Source organism: Salarias fasciatus, unplaced genomic scaffold (genome assembly GCF_902148845.1).
Source record: "Salarias fasciatus unplaced genomic scaffold, fSalaFa1.1, whole genome shotgun sequence".
Taxonomy (NCBI): domain Eukaryota; kingdom Metazoa; phylum Chordata; class Actinopteri; order Blenniiformes; family Blenniidae; genus Salarias; species Salarias fasciatus.
Genome location: NW_021941242.1, coordinates 26074 through 43772, shown reverse-complemented (window position 1 = coordinate 43772; position 17699 = coordinate 26074). Strand labels below are relative to the sequence as shown.

Sequence of the window (17699 nt, the reverse complement as noted above, 5' to 3'; positions counted from 1 at the left end):
TGACGGTCAAACACCTCCTGGAGAGCATTCGACCTGGGGACTGGATGACTTCGATCGACCTGACGGACGCCTACTTCCACATCCCCATTCTCAGAAGGCACAGAGCCTTCCTCCGCTTTGCCGTGGGGACCAGGTATTTTCAATACAACCAGCTCCCCTTCGGCTACTCTCTCGCCCCTCGCACCTTTACCCAGTGTGTCGAAGCAGTGCTGGAGCCCCTCCGTCGTCGTGGTCTGAGGATCCTCACTTACATCGACGACTGGCTCATACTGGCGTCCTCTCATCAGGAGGCTGTGCTGCACACGACCCAGGTCCTGCACCACATCGAGCTCCTGGGGCTCCTGGGACGGATGCAAACGGTTCCCGATCCCGCCCCAAGCACGCCAGGATCTCCTTTATTGGATGGATCCTGCGCTCCTAATGCAAGGAGTTCCACTGGGCTGCGTGTCGCATCACGTCGAAGTGTTCACCGATGCGTCTCTCGCGGGATGGGGAAGCACCCTAGACCACCACGCGGTGGGCGGTGCTTGGGATTTGACTCCCACTCACATCAATGTGCTGGAAATGACGGCGGTGCAGAGGGTCCTGCTCCATTTCCAAGCCAGGCTGAAGGACAGCCATGTGCTCATCAGGACGGATAACACTACGGTGGTCGCGTACCTGAACAGGCAGGGGGGGACCCGGTCTCCCCCTCTTCATCGCACAGCAGCGGAGATCCTCCGGTGGGCGGACCGGCACCTCGCGTCTCTCAGAGCGCGTCACGTGCCCGGAGTCCTCAACGTTGGTGCAGACAGAATGTCCCGGGGAGGCCCACTCCACGACGAGTGGGACCTGTCCCCGTGGGTCGCAGCCCGACTCTGGCGCAGGTTCGGATGCCCAGTGGCAGACCTTTTCGCCAGTGCAGAGAACGCACAGTGCCCACTCTGGTTCTCGCTCAGGTCGTCAGACGCCCCCCCTCTAGGGGTAGACACCTTCGCACACAGGAGCTGGCCGTCGGGTATCCTGTACGCATTCCCTCCAGTCCACCTCTTGACCCCACTGCTGCGCAGGGTGAGGTTGCACAATCTTCACGTGATCGTGGTGGCTCCAGACACCCCGAGTGCACGGTGGTTCCCGGACCTGGTTCAGTTGGCAGTCGGGGACCCGTGGCTGATTCCCGACGGGCCCGAGGCACTGCAGCAGGCAGGAGGCGCCCTTCGGTCCCGCCCCTTCCTGGGCGGGAGGCTCCTGGCTTGGAGGCTGAGTGGGTGAGGCTGGTGGAACTAGACCTCCCCCCAGCGGTGGTGTCCACCATCCAGGGTGCCAGGGCCCCCTCTACTGTCAAGGCCTACAGGTCTCGGTGGAAGCTCTTCACGTCGTGGTGCTCGGAGAGGGGCTTGGACCCGGTCTCCTGCACCATTGGTGGAGTTTTGGAGTTCCTCCAGGCCCTGCTGGACAGCGGTCGCGCTGCATCCACCCTGGCGGTGTTTGCATCGGCCATCACAGCGGGCCACGGCGGTTTCAGCCGCTTTTCTGCACGCAGCCACCCGCTTGTGAAGCGGTTTCTGCTCGGGGCGTGTCGGATGCGACTGCCCCCCAGGCATGTGGTCTCTCCATGGGACCTCCATGTGGTGTTGGAGGGCCTTAAGGGACCTCCTTTCAAGCCTTTGGAGCAGGCGGAGGACCGCTTTCTCTCCTTTAAGGCCGCCATCTTGTTGGCGCTAGCATCCGCCAAGAGAGTTGGGGATCTCTGCGCTTTGTCAGTCCACCCATCCTGCATGGTGTTCAGCCAGGATGGGGGACTCGTGCACCTCTGGCCTAACCCGGCCTTTCATCCCAAGGTGATCACTTTGGACTTCCGGTCACGAGTGATCCGGATCAGGACGTTTGACTCCATGCCTGGTTCGTCTGGGGACGACCCACGCCTGCGGTCACTGTGCCCGGTCAGGGCTCTGCGTCTTTATGTCCAGCGCACAGCTGGTTTTCGCACCACGGACCAGCTGTTTGTGAGGTTTGGAGCCCGGGGGCATGGTTCCCCGCTGACCTCTCAGCACCTCGCCCACTGGGTGGGGGGCGCTATTGCAGCTGCCTACGAGGCACAGAATCTCTCGCTACCATCAATGATTCATGCCCATTCTACACGACATGTGGCTGCCTCTGCGGCCCTGTGCAGAGGGGTCACGGTGAGTGACATCTGCCAGGCTGCCTCCTGGGCCTCTGCGTCCACCTTCGTGCGTTCGTATCTGTTGGATATGTGCACTGACTCTGTGGCCATGTCGGTTTTCGGTGAGAACAGGAGTTCGGTCGTCTAACCGTTTCGGTCCTTCTGGCCTGGCTGCCACGTCCCGGGTGGGCTCGCGGACCAGGGATTCCCCGCCTGCCGCTCGGCTCTGCCGCGGTCTGCGGATGTTGTTCACGGTGTTGCGGGAGCAGGAGTTCTGCCGCTTGCCGTTCGCTGCCGCTCCCCGTGCGTGGAACGCGGGCCAGGGGTCCCCCCCTTCACCGCCTGCCGCTGTGGTTTCCCGGCCGGCGTGTGTGTGTGTCGCTGTGGCGATGCTTTGTACGTCGTGGGCCGCACTACGTCGCTAGGTGCCCGCCTCGTCCTTCGGGAGTTCTACGGCCGTTCTGGACGTACGGTTTGTTTACTTCCGTCTTACGCACCAATCCCGTCAGCAGGCCAGCTGGGAGTACATTCATCAACCTACGGCCTTCGCCTTGGTGAGTACCACTAGCGAAGCCCGTAGGCGGGCTAGCACTTACGAAGTAGAATTAGTAGTTACTGGACGTAACTCCAGTTCTATGAGTAAGTGCCCGCTTACCTGCTGGCCCAGCTGTCTGCTTCCCTTGTTTTTGCTACGTCAGAAGAAGGGTTTGCTTAGCGCCATCCGAGGTTATGTACCCTCGGTGTGGGGCGTGGCGCTGCGCCATCGTGTGCGGGGGATTGGTGCGTCGAGCTTTGTATAGTCTCAGTGGATTGGACAGAGATTGGAGGTGTGCCACGAAGCCCGTAGGCGGGCACGCACTTACTCGTAGAACTGGAGTTACATCCAGTAACTACTAATTTTCATGTATTTAGTCAGTGTAAATAAATCCTGATGTGTTGATGGAACTGAAACCTCTGATCTCTATGGAAGGTGGAGAATGACAGCAGCTATATTTACAGTATATTAACACTGATGACTGCAGCTGTTTGAAGCAGGGACTCTGAACCAGATGCTGGTGGTCGTCTTGACGCAGCAGGTGTGTGTTTTTAAAGTTTTCTTTATCCTGTTATTTGCTGCATTTTCAGGTCTTTTTTAAATGTATTTATTGACTGTAGTAGAACTGCTCACGATATCCAGGAACAAAAAGGAACCTCAAGACATAAACTCACTGACAGCAGAGCAAAGAGCCAACAGTACTTTGACTCTGATCTGCAGTATTTTCCCATAAAAGCCTCTGGGTAATGGTTCTGTTTGTTGTTCTGCTGAAACTGTTACATTTTTATATTATATTTTTAGTCTTGACATTTTGTGTGTGAAAAAGGCAAAAGGAACATTTTTTATTGAAATGTTGACATTGTTGTAGTGTTCTTGTGTTGTTAATAAAAAGTGTCTTAGATCTTGGTCCTGTGTTTTATTCTCCATCACAGCGTGCTGGCAGGAACCATCATCTGCTGGGAGAGATCTCACATCTTCAGTGTGACGCCTGGCCAGCTGTCAGCTGCTGGGATCCTGTGCTCGTGGCCCAGGTTCCTCCAGATGTTCTGCCACGGCGGAACCTCTGCTGACAGCCACACATCAAGGCCCTGGTCTGCCCTCTGGGGTTCTGGTCCCCCTGCTGCTGGACTGTTCTCCACACCAGGTTCTGCACTGCAGAGGAGAGAGAACAGCTGTTTAGAACGTTGATCTGTTCTCAGTCTGTCCACATCAAGCTCATTTCAACATCTGCTCCGATGGTTTTGGACATGTGGGGACCGGACGGCGGAGCGAGACGAGCCGAGGTGAGCCGGCGCTCCGCTGCAGCAGGCTGGGACTCTCCTGTGGTTCAGCAGCAGATCTGGATCTGTTAGTGTGGATCCAGCACGTCTGGATCCAGTGGGATCTGTTTCAGAGTAGATCTGCTCAGCTGGAGGAAAAGTTCAGTTTAAAGCTGATTAATTTAACTTTCATGTTTAAATGAGAGGAGAACGTTAATATGGACCATGAAGCTCCGTCTCAGAGTGGAAACGTCTTCTACTGGTTCTACTGCTGAATGTGGAGCCTTCAGACTAGAACCAGGACCTGTTTCCATCAAGAACCACTGAGGAACCAGAACCTGGTCCAGAGGGGTCTGCAGCCAGATGTAGATGGGGGGGAGTTTGTTCTTCAGTGCTGGAATTAATTGCGTAAAAGTCGAAATTAGTAAAATCAATCAATTAAACACATCTCGATCACAAACACAAGGACAAGCTAGAAAAAAGCTAAGACCTAGCTGAAGGCCAGAGAGAAGAGATAGGTCTTCAGCTGGGACTTAAAAGTCCCCACAGATCATCTAGAGCAGGGGTCACCAACCCTGTTCCTGGAGAGCCCCTATCCAGCATGTTTTAGTTCTCTCCCTGATTCAACGCACCTGAATCTAATTATTCTCTAATCACCAAGCATAGAGCAAAGCCCAGTAACGAGCCTGTTGATGCCAGCAGGTGTGTTGAAACAAGGAAAGAAGGAAAACATGCTGGATAGTGGCTCTCCAGGAACAGGGTTGGTGACCCCTGATCTAGAGTCAGATTGTAGACCTGGAACATCTAGAGTCAGAGTGTAGACACAAACATCAAGACACGCCTTGAGTGTGGAGATACTGTAAGGCCAGGGATCAGGTCCAAGTGTCTTCAGAGGTCCAGAGTGTTGAACACCTGGAAATGTCGGTTCACTTTCAGATTCAGTTTTAGAGGCGAAGGACGAGAACCGAGCAGCATCACTATATGAGAACACGTTCTAAGAGCTGCTGTCACTGCTTCATGATCCACGTCTAACAAATAAAGAACAAACACCGAATTCAGACTCAACCCTTTATTCATCGAGAACAGAACGTTTCTAAAAAAAACAGAGAACAAAATGATGGAAAGAGAACTGAGTGAACTCAGTAAATCCACTGAGGAACCAGGTGGAACCAGGTGGGACGTGTCCACAGCTCAGTGTCTGAACTGAGCTGTGATGTTTTTCTTCTCTCTGAGAGACAGAAACTGGAACCAGGCCCAAGTCCAAGACCAGCAACAGGAACACAACCAGAACCTGGACCAGGAACAGGATCTGATCCAAGAACAGCATCAGGACCACAACCAGGAACAGAACCAGGACCAGAATCAGACCCAAAAACAGCATCAGGACCACAACCAGGAACAGGACCTAGACCAGGACCAGGATCAGATCCAGGAACAGCATTAGGACCACAACCAGGACCAGGATTAGGACCACAACCAGGAACAGGAGCAGACTGAAGCCCAGGACCAGGTGAGATCAGATCAGATCAGATCAGATCAGATGAGATGAGATGAGGATCTTGACTCAGCTGCTGGGAACCAGGGTTCTTCCTGAACAGACAGAGAACATTGATGGACTTTATTTACAGGTAGTTCAGTTTCTTTGCAGATGATTCAGTTCATACATTTATACGGTTCATACGATGAAAGGATGATTTGATTTGGTGAAATTCATGGAAATATAAAACAGGATGTGTGTATTTTTAAGGTGCTTTTGTTTTGTTTAGGACAGGAAGTTTCAGTATTTCTCATCATCCAGTTTTTGGGGGTTTTACTCTGAAAATTCAGCTCCTGGTCAGGAAAAGACTCAGAGTCCACAAAGGACTGTCTCTGGAGGAAAGAGGTTCCCCTTCACCATGAAAGTAAAAGATCCATCAATCATCCATCCATATGTCCATCTTCCATCCATCCATCCATCCATCCATCCATCCATCCATCCATCCCTCCATCCATCCATCCATCTATCCATCATCAACCGCTTATCCGGGACCAAGTCTCGGGGGCAGCAGTCTGAATAGTGATGTCCAGACTTCCTGTCCCCAGACTCTTCCTCCAGATCTTCCTGGAGGATTCCGAGGCATTCCCAGGCCAGCCCAGGGACATAGTCCCTCCATCTTGTCCTAGGTCTTCCCTGGGTCCTCCTCCTGGTGGGACATGTCCAGAACCATCTCCAGTAGGGGTGTAACGATAATCGATTTTGGATCGGTTATCTTTTTGTAACATAAAAGATCCGAGTGGATCGGACCACGGAGCCGAGATCAGTTCAGATGCATTAAGAACGGTCCGATGGCCCGGATTTATGCCCGTGCATCGGTTTTTTAAATTAAAGTACATGTTGTGCCCAGTATGTATACATAAACGCTGCCTCTGGCGCAAAACGGCGCAAAACGGCGTCTCACGTCGCCGCCATGTTACTGCTTTATCTCTGATCTGAAAAGAGCCTGACTGTGACTTTGGAACCTGAACGCCTCACAGCTGAGCGACCGTCACCTGCTGCATCCAAGAGCAACACGATGATCACTGAACATCAAGATGAAGATAAAACAACAAGCAGAACAGTAAACAGCCACGCTAAACCCAAAAATTAAACCTACCAGAACAATGTTTCCCTCGTTCTCTCCAAGCCGCCGCTACGCCGCTCACATACTTCCTCTCAGAACTGAACTGTCCGTCAGCAACACCTTTCCCGTTCTGTCTCGAGTTTAAATCTTCTTTCCACCGTCTCAGATGTTGAGATGCGTCCCGTCAACTGATGTTGAAGCATGAAAGAATCGTTCAAATCCAGCTAGTTCGTCGGTGGCTAACAGCTAAGCTAACCTCTGACTGCAACGTTTGCAGCAGGACGCTTTTACGAGGTGCCCTGAACGCAGCACAGGGCAGGTAGTTCTCTGAATCAGAGGGTTTCAGGTGTTTCACAGGTAATGAAGGCGGTTTAGGAGGAGCTGGATGCTGACAGGTTCATCGATGGCGTTACTGCCTCTGTGAAGCAGGTGTCTCAGATTCCTAAAATCATCTGGTCGGCCAGATATGATTGTTCGCGGGCCACTTTTTATTTATATTTATCATTATTTAATTTATTTATATTTATATATTATTTTTATTTATTTATAGACATGATATTTATTTATTTTATTTTGTAATAATTTATTTTTTAATTTTTTTTTTTTATACCATAGTTTTTTTCATTGGGATTGTATTTTAAGTACAGGCAGAGTTTGAAGTTGTTGAAATTACTGGAGTTGTTGAAGTCTGTTTTGGTTTACTCTGAATAGAAAAAATAAAATAAACAAAAGTTGTTTTGAAGTTTAATTTCTGTTTTTCTCTCTTAGTTACCAAGTGCCTGAGAGTTACATTAAATTGTCAATTTGTATCGAATCGAATCGGATTGGATCGAATCGAATTGCTAAATATTTTTTATGAATCGCCCTTGAATCGAATCGTAGCCTGTGAATCGAGATCAAATTGAACTGTTTTGTGGGTCAAAGATTCACACCCCTAATCTCCAGGGAGGCATCCAGGAGGCTTCATTCTAAAGAGGAGCTGAGCCTCCTCAGCTGCTCCTCTGGATTTGGAGGAGTAGCGGCTCTACTCCCAGCTCCTCCCCCTGGTGACGTAGCTCCTCCCCCTGGTGACGTAGCTCCTCCCCCGTCTCTAAGGCAGTGCCCAGGCCCCATATGGAGGACTGCTGGAATGTTCTCGACAGATTTGCTCTTCCAAGAGGAGCCTTGAGGTATAAAGCTCCTCTTGATGACATGGTTTCTTACTTTATTTAATTGATTTTGAGTACTGATTTAAAAAAGGGTAACCACCTCCCTGGTCTGCCAGTCCAGAGGTTCTGTCCCCGACCGCCACACCATGTTACAGAGACGTGTCAACCAAGATAGTCCTGAACATCCAGAGACTGAAGGGCCTCGGCGCAAATCTCATCCACCCCCGGTGCCTTTAGAGCTTACCAACCACCTTGAGACTTCAGACTGGGTGATGGACAAGTCCACCTCTGAGACCTCAGTCCTCCTCTGAGTCCTCAGTCCTCCTCTGAGCCCTCAGCTCCTCACCTCCTCCAGGAAGACCTGGTGACGGGATTGAGTAGGTTCTGGAAGTTTTCCCTCCACTGTCCTATAATGTCCCCAGTGGAGGTCAGCAGCTCCTCCTCCACTGTAAACAGTGTTGGTGGAGACCTGCTGTCCCCTCCTGAGGCGTCGGACGGTTGGACGGGTTGTGGGGTTCCACAACGGCAGCACCAGAGACCTGGAGACCACAGCTCCGAGCAGCTGTTTTGACAATCGAGGTGGAGAACATGGAGAACATGGTCCACTGGGACTCAATATCCCCAGCCCCCCTCAGGACATGGGAGAAGCTCTCCCGGAGGTGGGAGTTGAAAACCCTGCTGACAGAGGGTTCCACCAGACGTTCCCAGCAGACCCTCACAACAGGTCTGGTTCTGCCGGGTCTGTCCGGGTTCCTCCTCCGCCAGCGAATCCAACTCACCACCAGGTGGTGATCGGTCGACAGCTCTGCTCCTCTCTTCACCCGAGTGTCCAAAACACGAGGTCAGAGGTCAGATGACACGACAACAAAGTCGATCATCGTCCTCCGACCTCGGGTGTCCTGGTGTCAAGTGCTCTTATGGACACCCCTGTGCTCAAAAATGGTGTTGGTTCTGGACAAACTGTGACTAGCACAGAAGTCCAATAACAGAAGACCAGTCGGGCTCAGAACCCGACCCCCCCCCTCCCCCAGAGTCCAGCTTCTCCAGAGGGGTTGGGTTCCAGAGTCCAGGCTGTGTGTGGACGTGGTTCCATCCGGTTCCTGTCAGCCTCCTTCTCAGGCTCAGGCTCCTCCCCGCCAGCCAGGTGACATTCCTGGTCCCCAGATCCAGTCTCTGTGTCCGGAGGTCGGGGCGCCCTGCCGCCAACCAGTGCCCCTTGTTACGATGATGGAATGTGGGTTTGAAGTGGTTGTGACCAGGTTTAACTGATTTTTAACTGGTTTTGAACATTGAACCGGTTTAACCGGGTCTCTGACCAGTGTGGACCGGTTTGACCCGGTCTCTGACCGGTTTGGACCGGTTTGACCCGGTCTCTGACCGGTGTGGACCGGTTTGACCCGGTCTCTGACCTTGGGCCTCCCTCTTGTAGTAGATGAAACCAGCCAGAGACAGAACCAGACCCAGGGTCAGTCCAGAGGCTCCGATGATGATCTTGTTCCTCTCAGACTCTGGTAAGGACGGATCTGGAGGACAGACAGGAGACAGAGGGACAGACAGGTGAGGGACAGACAGGTGAGAGACAGACAGGTGAAGGACAGACAGGTGAGAGACAGAGGGACAGGTGAGGGACAGACAGGTGAGGGACAGACAGGTGTCTTTACCCCAGTGGGTGATCAGAGGGTCCTTCAGGCTGGCGTGATGAACCACACATGAGATCCTCTCTCCAGACCTGTTGGACACAAACCAGCATCCTTCAGTTCTGACTGGACCAACTCAGACCTGGACCTGGTTCTGGATCTAATCCTCATTCTGCTCATGAATGTGGTCCTGGATCTGGACATAATCTGGACCAAGACCCAACCAGGTCCAAGCATTTGGACCTTTTTTGTAGCCCTGAATCTGAATGTGGATCAATGCTTGAATCTCCTATCTGGGTCTGGAACCTGGACCTGGATATTATACTAAATCCTGAACTGGACCTGGACCTGGATTTAAAACTGAAGCTGGACCAGCACAGAGACTCAGTACGTGGGACCTAGATCTGGATTTAATCTTCGTGTCTGGACCTGGACTTAAATTGGCCACTTGGTTCCTTGACTTGATTCAAGAACCTGGACTGGGTTCCAGGGACCAGGATGTGACCCCTTGTCTCAGACCCAGTACTGAGACCAGTTGCTTGATACCCTGAGCTGGACCTTGTGTGTGGACCTAGTTCCCGGTGTGTGGGCGTGGCCCCAGTGTGTGGGCGGGGCCTCACCTGGGCGTGTACTCCAGGTGGGAGTGGATCTGGTAGTACCAGTCGGCGTCGGCCATCCGCTCAGTGGACGTGACGTCCTGCGTGACTTCCTGTCCGTCTCTCAGCCAGCCCACCTGGATGTCTTCGGGGTAGAAGTCATAGACGCTGCAGACCAACAAGTTGCGGCCGCCGCTGTCATGAGTCTCAGAGTGGATCTTCACGTAGGGCGCAACTGGAACCACAACCACCAGCAGAACCGGCAGGATCAGACAAGACCAGGAACCGTTCAGACCGACTGGAAGAGAACCTGAGTCTGTTTGAGGACTGGAACCTGGAACCGGTTTGAGTCTGAACAACAAGGAGGAACCTGAACAGAACCTGGATTCATCTTCACTGAGCAGAGAACAGCTGCTGGTTCTACTGTGGAGGTTCTCCAGTCTGACCACCAGGGGGAGCCTGAAGTTCTCCAGTCTGACCACCAGGGGGAGCCTGAAGTTCTCCAGTCTGACCACCAGGGGGAGCCTGAAGTTCTCCAGTCTGACCACCAGGGGGAGCCTGAAGTTCTCCAGTTGAAGATTAAAGCTTGTGTCCGGAGTTTCAGTTAGTTTCCAATGTATGTATCATTTTTTAACAGAGCTTAAATGTGTTCATCTGGTTCGATACTACAATATAATATTAGCATAAAGCAATATAAAAATTTATTCATGAGCCCCGCCTTCGTCTCATAGACCCCCATGTTATCTGAAAAAGCGCCGGTCAGCTTCAGTCAATAGATTTCGAGCTTCTGCCTTGTCATGCTGTCAATCGTGTGCGCGCAGCCAGAGAGCACGGCCGCTCGTCCAGGTCGAGGAGAGTTAGCTCCGCAGCAGCCGCCGCGCTTACCTCGGATATACAGTGTTGCCAGATTGGGCGGGTTCCCGCCCAATTGGGCTACTTTAAAAGTCATTAGACTGGGAAAAGGAGCCTTGGGCGGGCATGTAAAAATTGGGCTGGTTTTAACTCCTTGGGCTGGAAAAATCAGACTTGGGCGGGAGCCCAAGTTCCGCGATAGCGGAATTTTTTACGGAAATCACGTCTGTCCGCTCTTCCGCGGCTGGTGCAGAAACGCGACACACTGTGTACCTGCCGAGCTGAGACGACTGCAAGGCGGCAGATACGGAAAACCAGTAGTCTGCAGCAACCATTGTCATCCTCCACAGACAGTTACTTGAACGGCTCTTTTAAGTGAACGACGAGAGCCGGTTCACAGCTGTCTGAGAGCCGTTCCTTTGTGCAAATTGTCCACGCTTCCTTCACGTGTCTCCTGAGTGTCTCCTGAGTCCAGCTGTCACGGCTGCCTTCATGTGAACGACCAAGTTTCAGTTTTCCGCAGCAGCTCCAGTCACCTGAACGCAGCAGCGAGCTAGCGGAGGAGAAGAGTCCAGAACCCGGAGTGGAGCCGGGGTTTTGGAAGAACTGGTTTCCCTATTAATTGGCGAGTTCAACGTTCAAAGTAATAAAAAAGAAAAAGAAATGGAACTTTAGCCCGATTCTCCATGAAGGTAAGATCATTTCATTAGGATGTGCGTGTGTGTGTCCGCGTGCGTGCATGTGAGAGCCGTGCTGTGCACATGAGAGAGAGCAGGTGCTGGTTTTGAAATGCATTGTTTTTGTATTGTGGCAACAGAGAGGTGTTACTTGCGTTGTCTTATACAGTTGTTTATCCTCGTCATGGTCACTGTGAAGGTTTGTATGCATAGGAAGTGTTTTCTGTTGTGTGTGTAATGTTTTGGCGCTATCTCATGGGTTTGGCCGAATTGGGCTGGTTTTTATAAAAATGGGCGGATTTTCAGCAGTGCTTGGGCTGGAAACTACCATGAGGATCTGGCAACACTGCGGATATATCCACTGTCTGCTCAACATCCACCGTAAACAGCTAAATGTAGGATGTCTTGGGGACTTGAAGGCACTCATTTTCACCCGACGGGTAATTAAAGGGGCGTGGCTTGGTCGCTCATGAAAAGCAGAGATAAGGGCGGAACCTCGAGATGTTGGATTGAAAACAACTCATTCTTTCAAAACTCCGGACACGAACTGTAACCTCAGATTCAGTCAGACTCACCTGATTTACTCAGAATGTTTCTGTACCAGCGGTCAATGTTGGGTTTACAGTATCTCTCCTTGTTCAGACGCCTCCGAGCCAACTCAGCAGGAAGATTGTTCCGGTACTCTGCTTGTTTCATTCCGTACTCTGTGTATCCGACGAACTTCCCCAGACTGCTGGAGAACCTGAAAATCTCTTGCTTGTTGTAAAAGGAGGAGAATGTATACTCGATGTCCTCCAGGTTGGAGGAGTTGAATTCACAGCGGAACAATGAAAAGTTTGGAAATCCATCTGAAAGTCAACAGAGGAGGAGAAATCAGTGTGTGTGTGTGTGTGTGTGTGTGTGTGTGTGTGTGTGTGTGTGTGTGTGTGACCCCTCTATATTCACTGTGAGCTCTGAGATGAGATCAGACATGACAGTCTGCAGCTGTGTGTGTGTTGCCATGGAGACCAGCTCCACTTAGCAGCTATTGCAGTAAATCAGCAGTTTTTCATCCAGTTTGCATGGTTGAAGAAATGTCGTTCCTTGAGAACTGAGAGGTGAAATTGAATTCCTTTTATCACTGTAAGCATCAGAAGCCTCTCATGTATTTATCCTGAAATTTTCAGGATGTGGGATCATCCATTCATCCATTCAGCCACGGCCACTTTGTAAAAATGTTTGAACTTTTGGATTTGAGCGAGAAAATCTCTCACTTCATGCATTGGAGCAGATGGGAGAAAATTCTACAGTCTCCTCAAACAAATGCATTTAGAGAACCATTTGAGATAGAGAGACAATAAAAGTATTGTCAGAATCACAAGGAAAGTACATATGTTTTGATGTGTAATATGTTAAGGTAGATGCAGAAATGTCGTGGAGACGAGAGAGATCATTTTGTTTTTTTGAATGGAGAGCCTCTCCCACTCTAGCCCTCTTCAATACACACCCATTATAAACTCCAACAATGGCGGAAATTTTCACCACACTTTAAAGTGGTAGAGTCAGTTTAAATCTAGTAGAAGATATTGAAATGGGGTTTTCACATCTGGATAGAGGACCGAAATTCTCACATTTTGATATTTTAATGATGTCTCCATGTCAGAGTATGGCGAGGTATGGTGGACTTGTTCGGGGAAGATATTTTTTTTCAGTCGGCTCTCCTCCATTTCCATGAGGAAAATTTGCCGTTTTTGACCATTTCCTCAGTTATTTTTTTGCCGGAATGCCAAGAAAATTCACAGCAAGAATCCCCAGAATTTAGACACATTTTAATGTGATTTTTGTGGTGCTGCTCCATACCGTGTTGGATGTGTTATGGGCTAAATTTTGTGCGTCAGAAGAATAATAACTTTAAAGTGGAAACACTGGTCGAGGCCCAGCTGGGGTTGGAGGCATTGCGCCTTGATTTCACTCTCACACTACTTTCATACTTAGGCAAGGTGGGTAAAGTGTCTTGCCCAAGGACACAATCCTTGGATCTTTACACTTATCACCAGGAAGCCCTAAAGATACTTCATCTGTCCTCCTTTTTGCTGTGATCACCAGTGATTAGTGTGTCCATCTGGGACGGGTCTATTTCTAAATGATGGATTTCGTCTATCGGGGACTGATCAGCTGTTCTACAGTCATCCTGATTAATATCCTCCCAAGGGCTGGGCAGTATGACCTAAAATTCATATCATGGTATAAATTAAATCTCTTCATGGTAACGGTATACAGGACTGTCTCAGAAAATTAGAATATTGTGATAAAGTTCTTTATTTTCTGAAATGCAATTAAAAAAACAAAAATGTCATACATTCTGGATTCATTACAAATCAACTGAAATATTTCAAGCCTTTTATTATTTTAATATTGCTGATTATGGCTTACAGCTTAAGAAAACTCAAAAATCCTATCTCAAAATATTAGAATATCATGAAAAATTATACTAGTAGGCTATTTAACTAATCACTTGAATCGTCTAAATAACTCGAAACACCTGCAAGTGTTTCCTGAGCCTTGAAAAACACTCAGCTTGGTTCAGTAAACTAAATCACAAGTATGGGGAAGACTGCTGATCTGACTGCTGTCCAGAGGACCATCACTGACACCCTCCATCAGGAGGGTAAGACACAAAAAGACATTTCTCAAAGAGCAGGCTGTTCACAGAGTGCAGTTTCAAAGCACATTCACAACAAGTCTGTTGGAAGGGAGAAATGTGGCAGGAAACGCTGCACAACCAAGAGAGATGACCGCAGGCTGAACAGCACTGTGAAGAAGAGCCGCTTCCAGAATTTGGGGGAGCTTCAAAGACAGTGGACTGAAGCTGGAGTCCAGGTATCAAAAGCCACTGTTCACAGACGTGTCCGGGAAATGGGCTACAATAGCCGTATTCCCATGGTCAAGCCACTTCTGAACTCAAGACAACGGGAAAAGCGTCTGACTTGGGCTACGGAAAAGAAGCACTGGACAGTTGAAGAGTGGTCCAAAGTCCTCTTTTCAGACGAAAGCAGGTTTTGTGTTTCATTTGGAAGTCAAGGCGCCAGAGTCTGGAGAAAGGCTGGAGAGGAGCAAAATCCACGTTGCTTGAACTCCAGTGTGAAGTTCTCACAGTCAGCGATGGTTTGGAGCCATGTCAGCTGCTGGTGTTGGTCCACTGTGTCTCATCAAGTCCAGAGTAAATGCAGCTGTGTACCAAGAGATTTTAGAGCACTACATGCTTCCTTCTGCTGAAAAGCTCTATGGAGATGAGGATTTCATTTTCCAGCATGATCTGGCACCTGCCCACAGTGCAAAAACCACCAGTAACTGGTGCACTGACCATGGCATTACTGTCCTCGATTGGCCTGCCAATTCCCCTGACCTGAACCCCATTGAGAATTTGTGGAGTTTTGTCAAGAAGAAGCTGAAAGACACCAGACCCAACAATGCAAATGAGCTAAAGGCCGCTATTGAAGCATCCTGGGCATCCATAACACCTCAGCAATGCCACAGGCTGATTGTCTCCATGCCACGCCGCATTGATGCAGTAATTCGTGCAAAAGGATTCCCAACCAAGTACTGAGTGCATTAATGGACATTTTCAAATGTTTGATTTTGTTTTGCTGTTATAATTTTGTTTTTTTACTTGGTCTGAGGAAATATTCTAATATTTTGAGATAGGATTTTTGAGTTTTCTTAAACTGTAAGCCATAATCAGCAATATTAAAATAATAAAAAGCTTGAAATATCTCAGTTGATTTGTAATGAATCCAGAATGTATGACATTTTTGTTTTTTTAATTGCATTTCAGAAATTAAAGAACTTTATCACAATATTCAAATTTTCTGAGACAGTCCTGTATATCATGGTATAAATGTTGTGGAGTAAAACCTATAATGGAAGTGTTTCTGAATGGGTTTTGTAGTTTAATTCACCTGCACTTGCACTTCATGCCACTAGGTGTGCTGCTGGCATGTTCAACCTTATTTTTGTACAGACAACAGAGAAGAAGACGGCCCCTGAAGCCAGGCTCTCTCTGCATGTTGTTAGAAAGAGTGTTTAGTCTGCAAAATTTGTGTGCCAGAAGAAGCTGTAACATGTTCAATGATGGGATGCACTGATTTTCAGTAAAAAAAAGGATTGAACCATTGTTTCAGCACATTTTATTTACGTAGTAGTAGCAGTTAAACTTTCAGGTGAGATGACGGAAGAGCGCAAATCTCTACCGTGGCGAAATTTAGATAATTTCTACCATCATACCGTGTATACCGCGCAGCCCTAATCCTCCCAGATGGCTCCTACTGCAGCCTCCAGGACTCCACACAATCCAATCAGCCCAGAAATATGAGAGAATGGTGGTGATATCTGGGGTTCCCCTACTGATGACAGATAAAAGATGAGTGGAGCTAACGTCGCGTCCCCCACAGCGTTCTGAAATCCTGTTTTGAAGCTTCCAGCAGGACGTCTCCATATTTTAAAACTGCCTCATCACCTGAAAACCTCAAGAACCTGAACAACCTGTCAGCTAACATCTCTACACAGTTCTAAGCTAACAAGCTAACAGCTGACTGAGGACAGAGGCTAAGGTAACAGGCTAACAGCTGACTGAGGACAGAGGCTAACCCAACAGGCTAACAGCTGACTGAGGACAGAGGCTAAGGTAACAGGCTAACAGCTGACTGAGGACAGAGGCTAAGCTAACAGGCTAACAGCTGACCGAGGACAGAAGCTAAGGTAACAGGCTAACAGCTGACTGAGGACAGAGGGTAAGGTAACAGGCTAACAGCTGACTGAGGACAGAGGCTTAGCTAACAGGCTAACAGCTGACTGAGAACAGAGGCAAAGCTAACAGGCTAACAGCTGACTGAGGACAGAGGCTTAGCTAACAGGCTAACAGCTGACTGAGGACAGAGGCTTAGCTAACAGGCTAACAGCTGACTGAGGACAGAGGCTTAGCTAACAGGCTAACAGCTGACTGAGAACAGAGGCAAAGCTAACAGGCTAACAGCTGACTGAGGACAGAGGCTTAGCTAACAGGCTAACAGCTGACTGAGGACAGAGGCTTAGCTAACAGGCTAACAGCTGACTGAGGACAGAGGCTAAGCTAACAGGCTAACAGCTGACTGAGGACAGAGGCTTAGCTAACAGGCTAACAGCTGACTGAGGACAGAGGCTAAGCTAACAGGCTAACAGCTGACTGAGGACAGAGGCTAACCCAACAGGCTAACAGCTGACTGAGAACAGAGGCAAAGCTAACAGGCTAACAGCTGACTGAGGACAGAGGCTAAGCTAACAGGCTAACAGCTGACTGAGGACAGAGGCTAAGCTAACAGGCAGGGTGACTCCTACCTACAAAGTGTATCAGGGTGTAGCAGGGTGTAACAGGGTCTATCAGGATGTACCAGGGTCTATCAGGGTGTATCAGGGTGTAGCAGGGTGTAGCAGGGTGTATCAGGGTCTATCAGGGTGTTGCAGGGTCTATCAGGGTGTATAAGGGTGTAGCAGGGTGTATCAGGGTGTAGCAGGGTGTAGCAGGGTCTATCAGGGTATATCAGGGTCTATCAGGATGTACCAGGGTCTATCAGGGTGTAGCAGGGTGTAGTAGAGTGTATCAGGGTGTAGCAGGGTGTAGCAGGGTCTATCAGGGTGTAGCAGGGTGTAGTAGAGTGTATCAGGGTGTATCAGGGTGTAGCAGGGTCTATCAGGGTGTAGCAGGGTGTAGTAGAGTGTATCAGGGTTTATCAAGGTGTATCAGGGTGTATCAGGGTGTATCAGAGTCTATCAGGGTGTATCAGGGTGTATCAGGGTTTATCAGGGTCTATCAGGGTGTATCAGGGTGTATCAGGTCTCCTACCTGCACTGTGTCCAGTGAGGAAGAGGAGCAGGATCCAGGTGAAGGATGAAGTCATGCTGCTGCTGCTGCTGCTGCTGCTGAAGCTCCTGAACAACTGACTCAGTCTGACTGAGAGACTCTTTAAAGCAGGAAGGAGTCACATGACCTGCTGTCACCTGTTGCCAGGTAGAGACTCTTGCAGGCGTCACTCACCCTTCACAGATTTTGTTGTTTCTGTTCCAGATGTTTCTCATCACTCAGCTGTCGGAGGAGTGAAAACTAGGGATGTGCGATACCACTTTTTTCCAGACTGATACCAAGTACATGTACTTCATCTTCAGTACTCACCGATACCGATACTCATACCGTTACTTTTGAAACATAAAATTTAAAATAATGCAATGAAAGATCATTTT

At 49.4% G+C, this 17699-nt stretch overlaps 1 protein-coding gene across 1 annotated transcript; it reads right to left on the bottom strand.

The window, feature by feature from the left end:
• Positions 1–3438: 3438 nt before the first annotated feature.
• Positions 3439–17435, bottom strand: LOC115384458 (H-2 class II histocompatibility antigen, E-S beta chain-like). The gene is made up of 6 exons (XM_030086734.1): positions 17305–17435; positions 12023–12295; positions 9943–10153; positions 9347–9414; positions 9095–9208; positions 3439–5527 (listed from the first exon to the last, which is right to left on the bottom strand). Exons 1-6 carry the CDS (start codon positions 17357–17359, stop codon positions 5502–5504), a joined length of 747 nt encoding a protein of 248 aa, XP_029942594.1. The 5' UTR covers positions 17360–17435; the 3' UTR covers positions 3439–5501.
• Between the last annotated feature and the right edge of the window lie 264 nt (positions 17436–17699).

Excerpts from the sequence above, each read along its gene's own strand:
- LOC115384458 (XM_030086734.1), bottom strand. The coding sequence starts at position 17,359 with ATGACTTCATCCTTCACCTGGATCCTGCTCCTCTTCCTCACTGGACAC. Across the intron at positions 12,296-17,304 it reads CCTCACTGGACACAGTGCAG|ATGGATTTCCAAACTTTTCA; the intron begins GTAGGAGACCTG and ends GTTGACTTTCAG. Across the intron at positions 5,528-9,094 it reads CTACAAGAGGGAGGCCCAAG|GAAGAACCCTGGTTCCCAGC; the intron begins GTCAGAGACCGG and ends CTGTCTGTTCAG.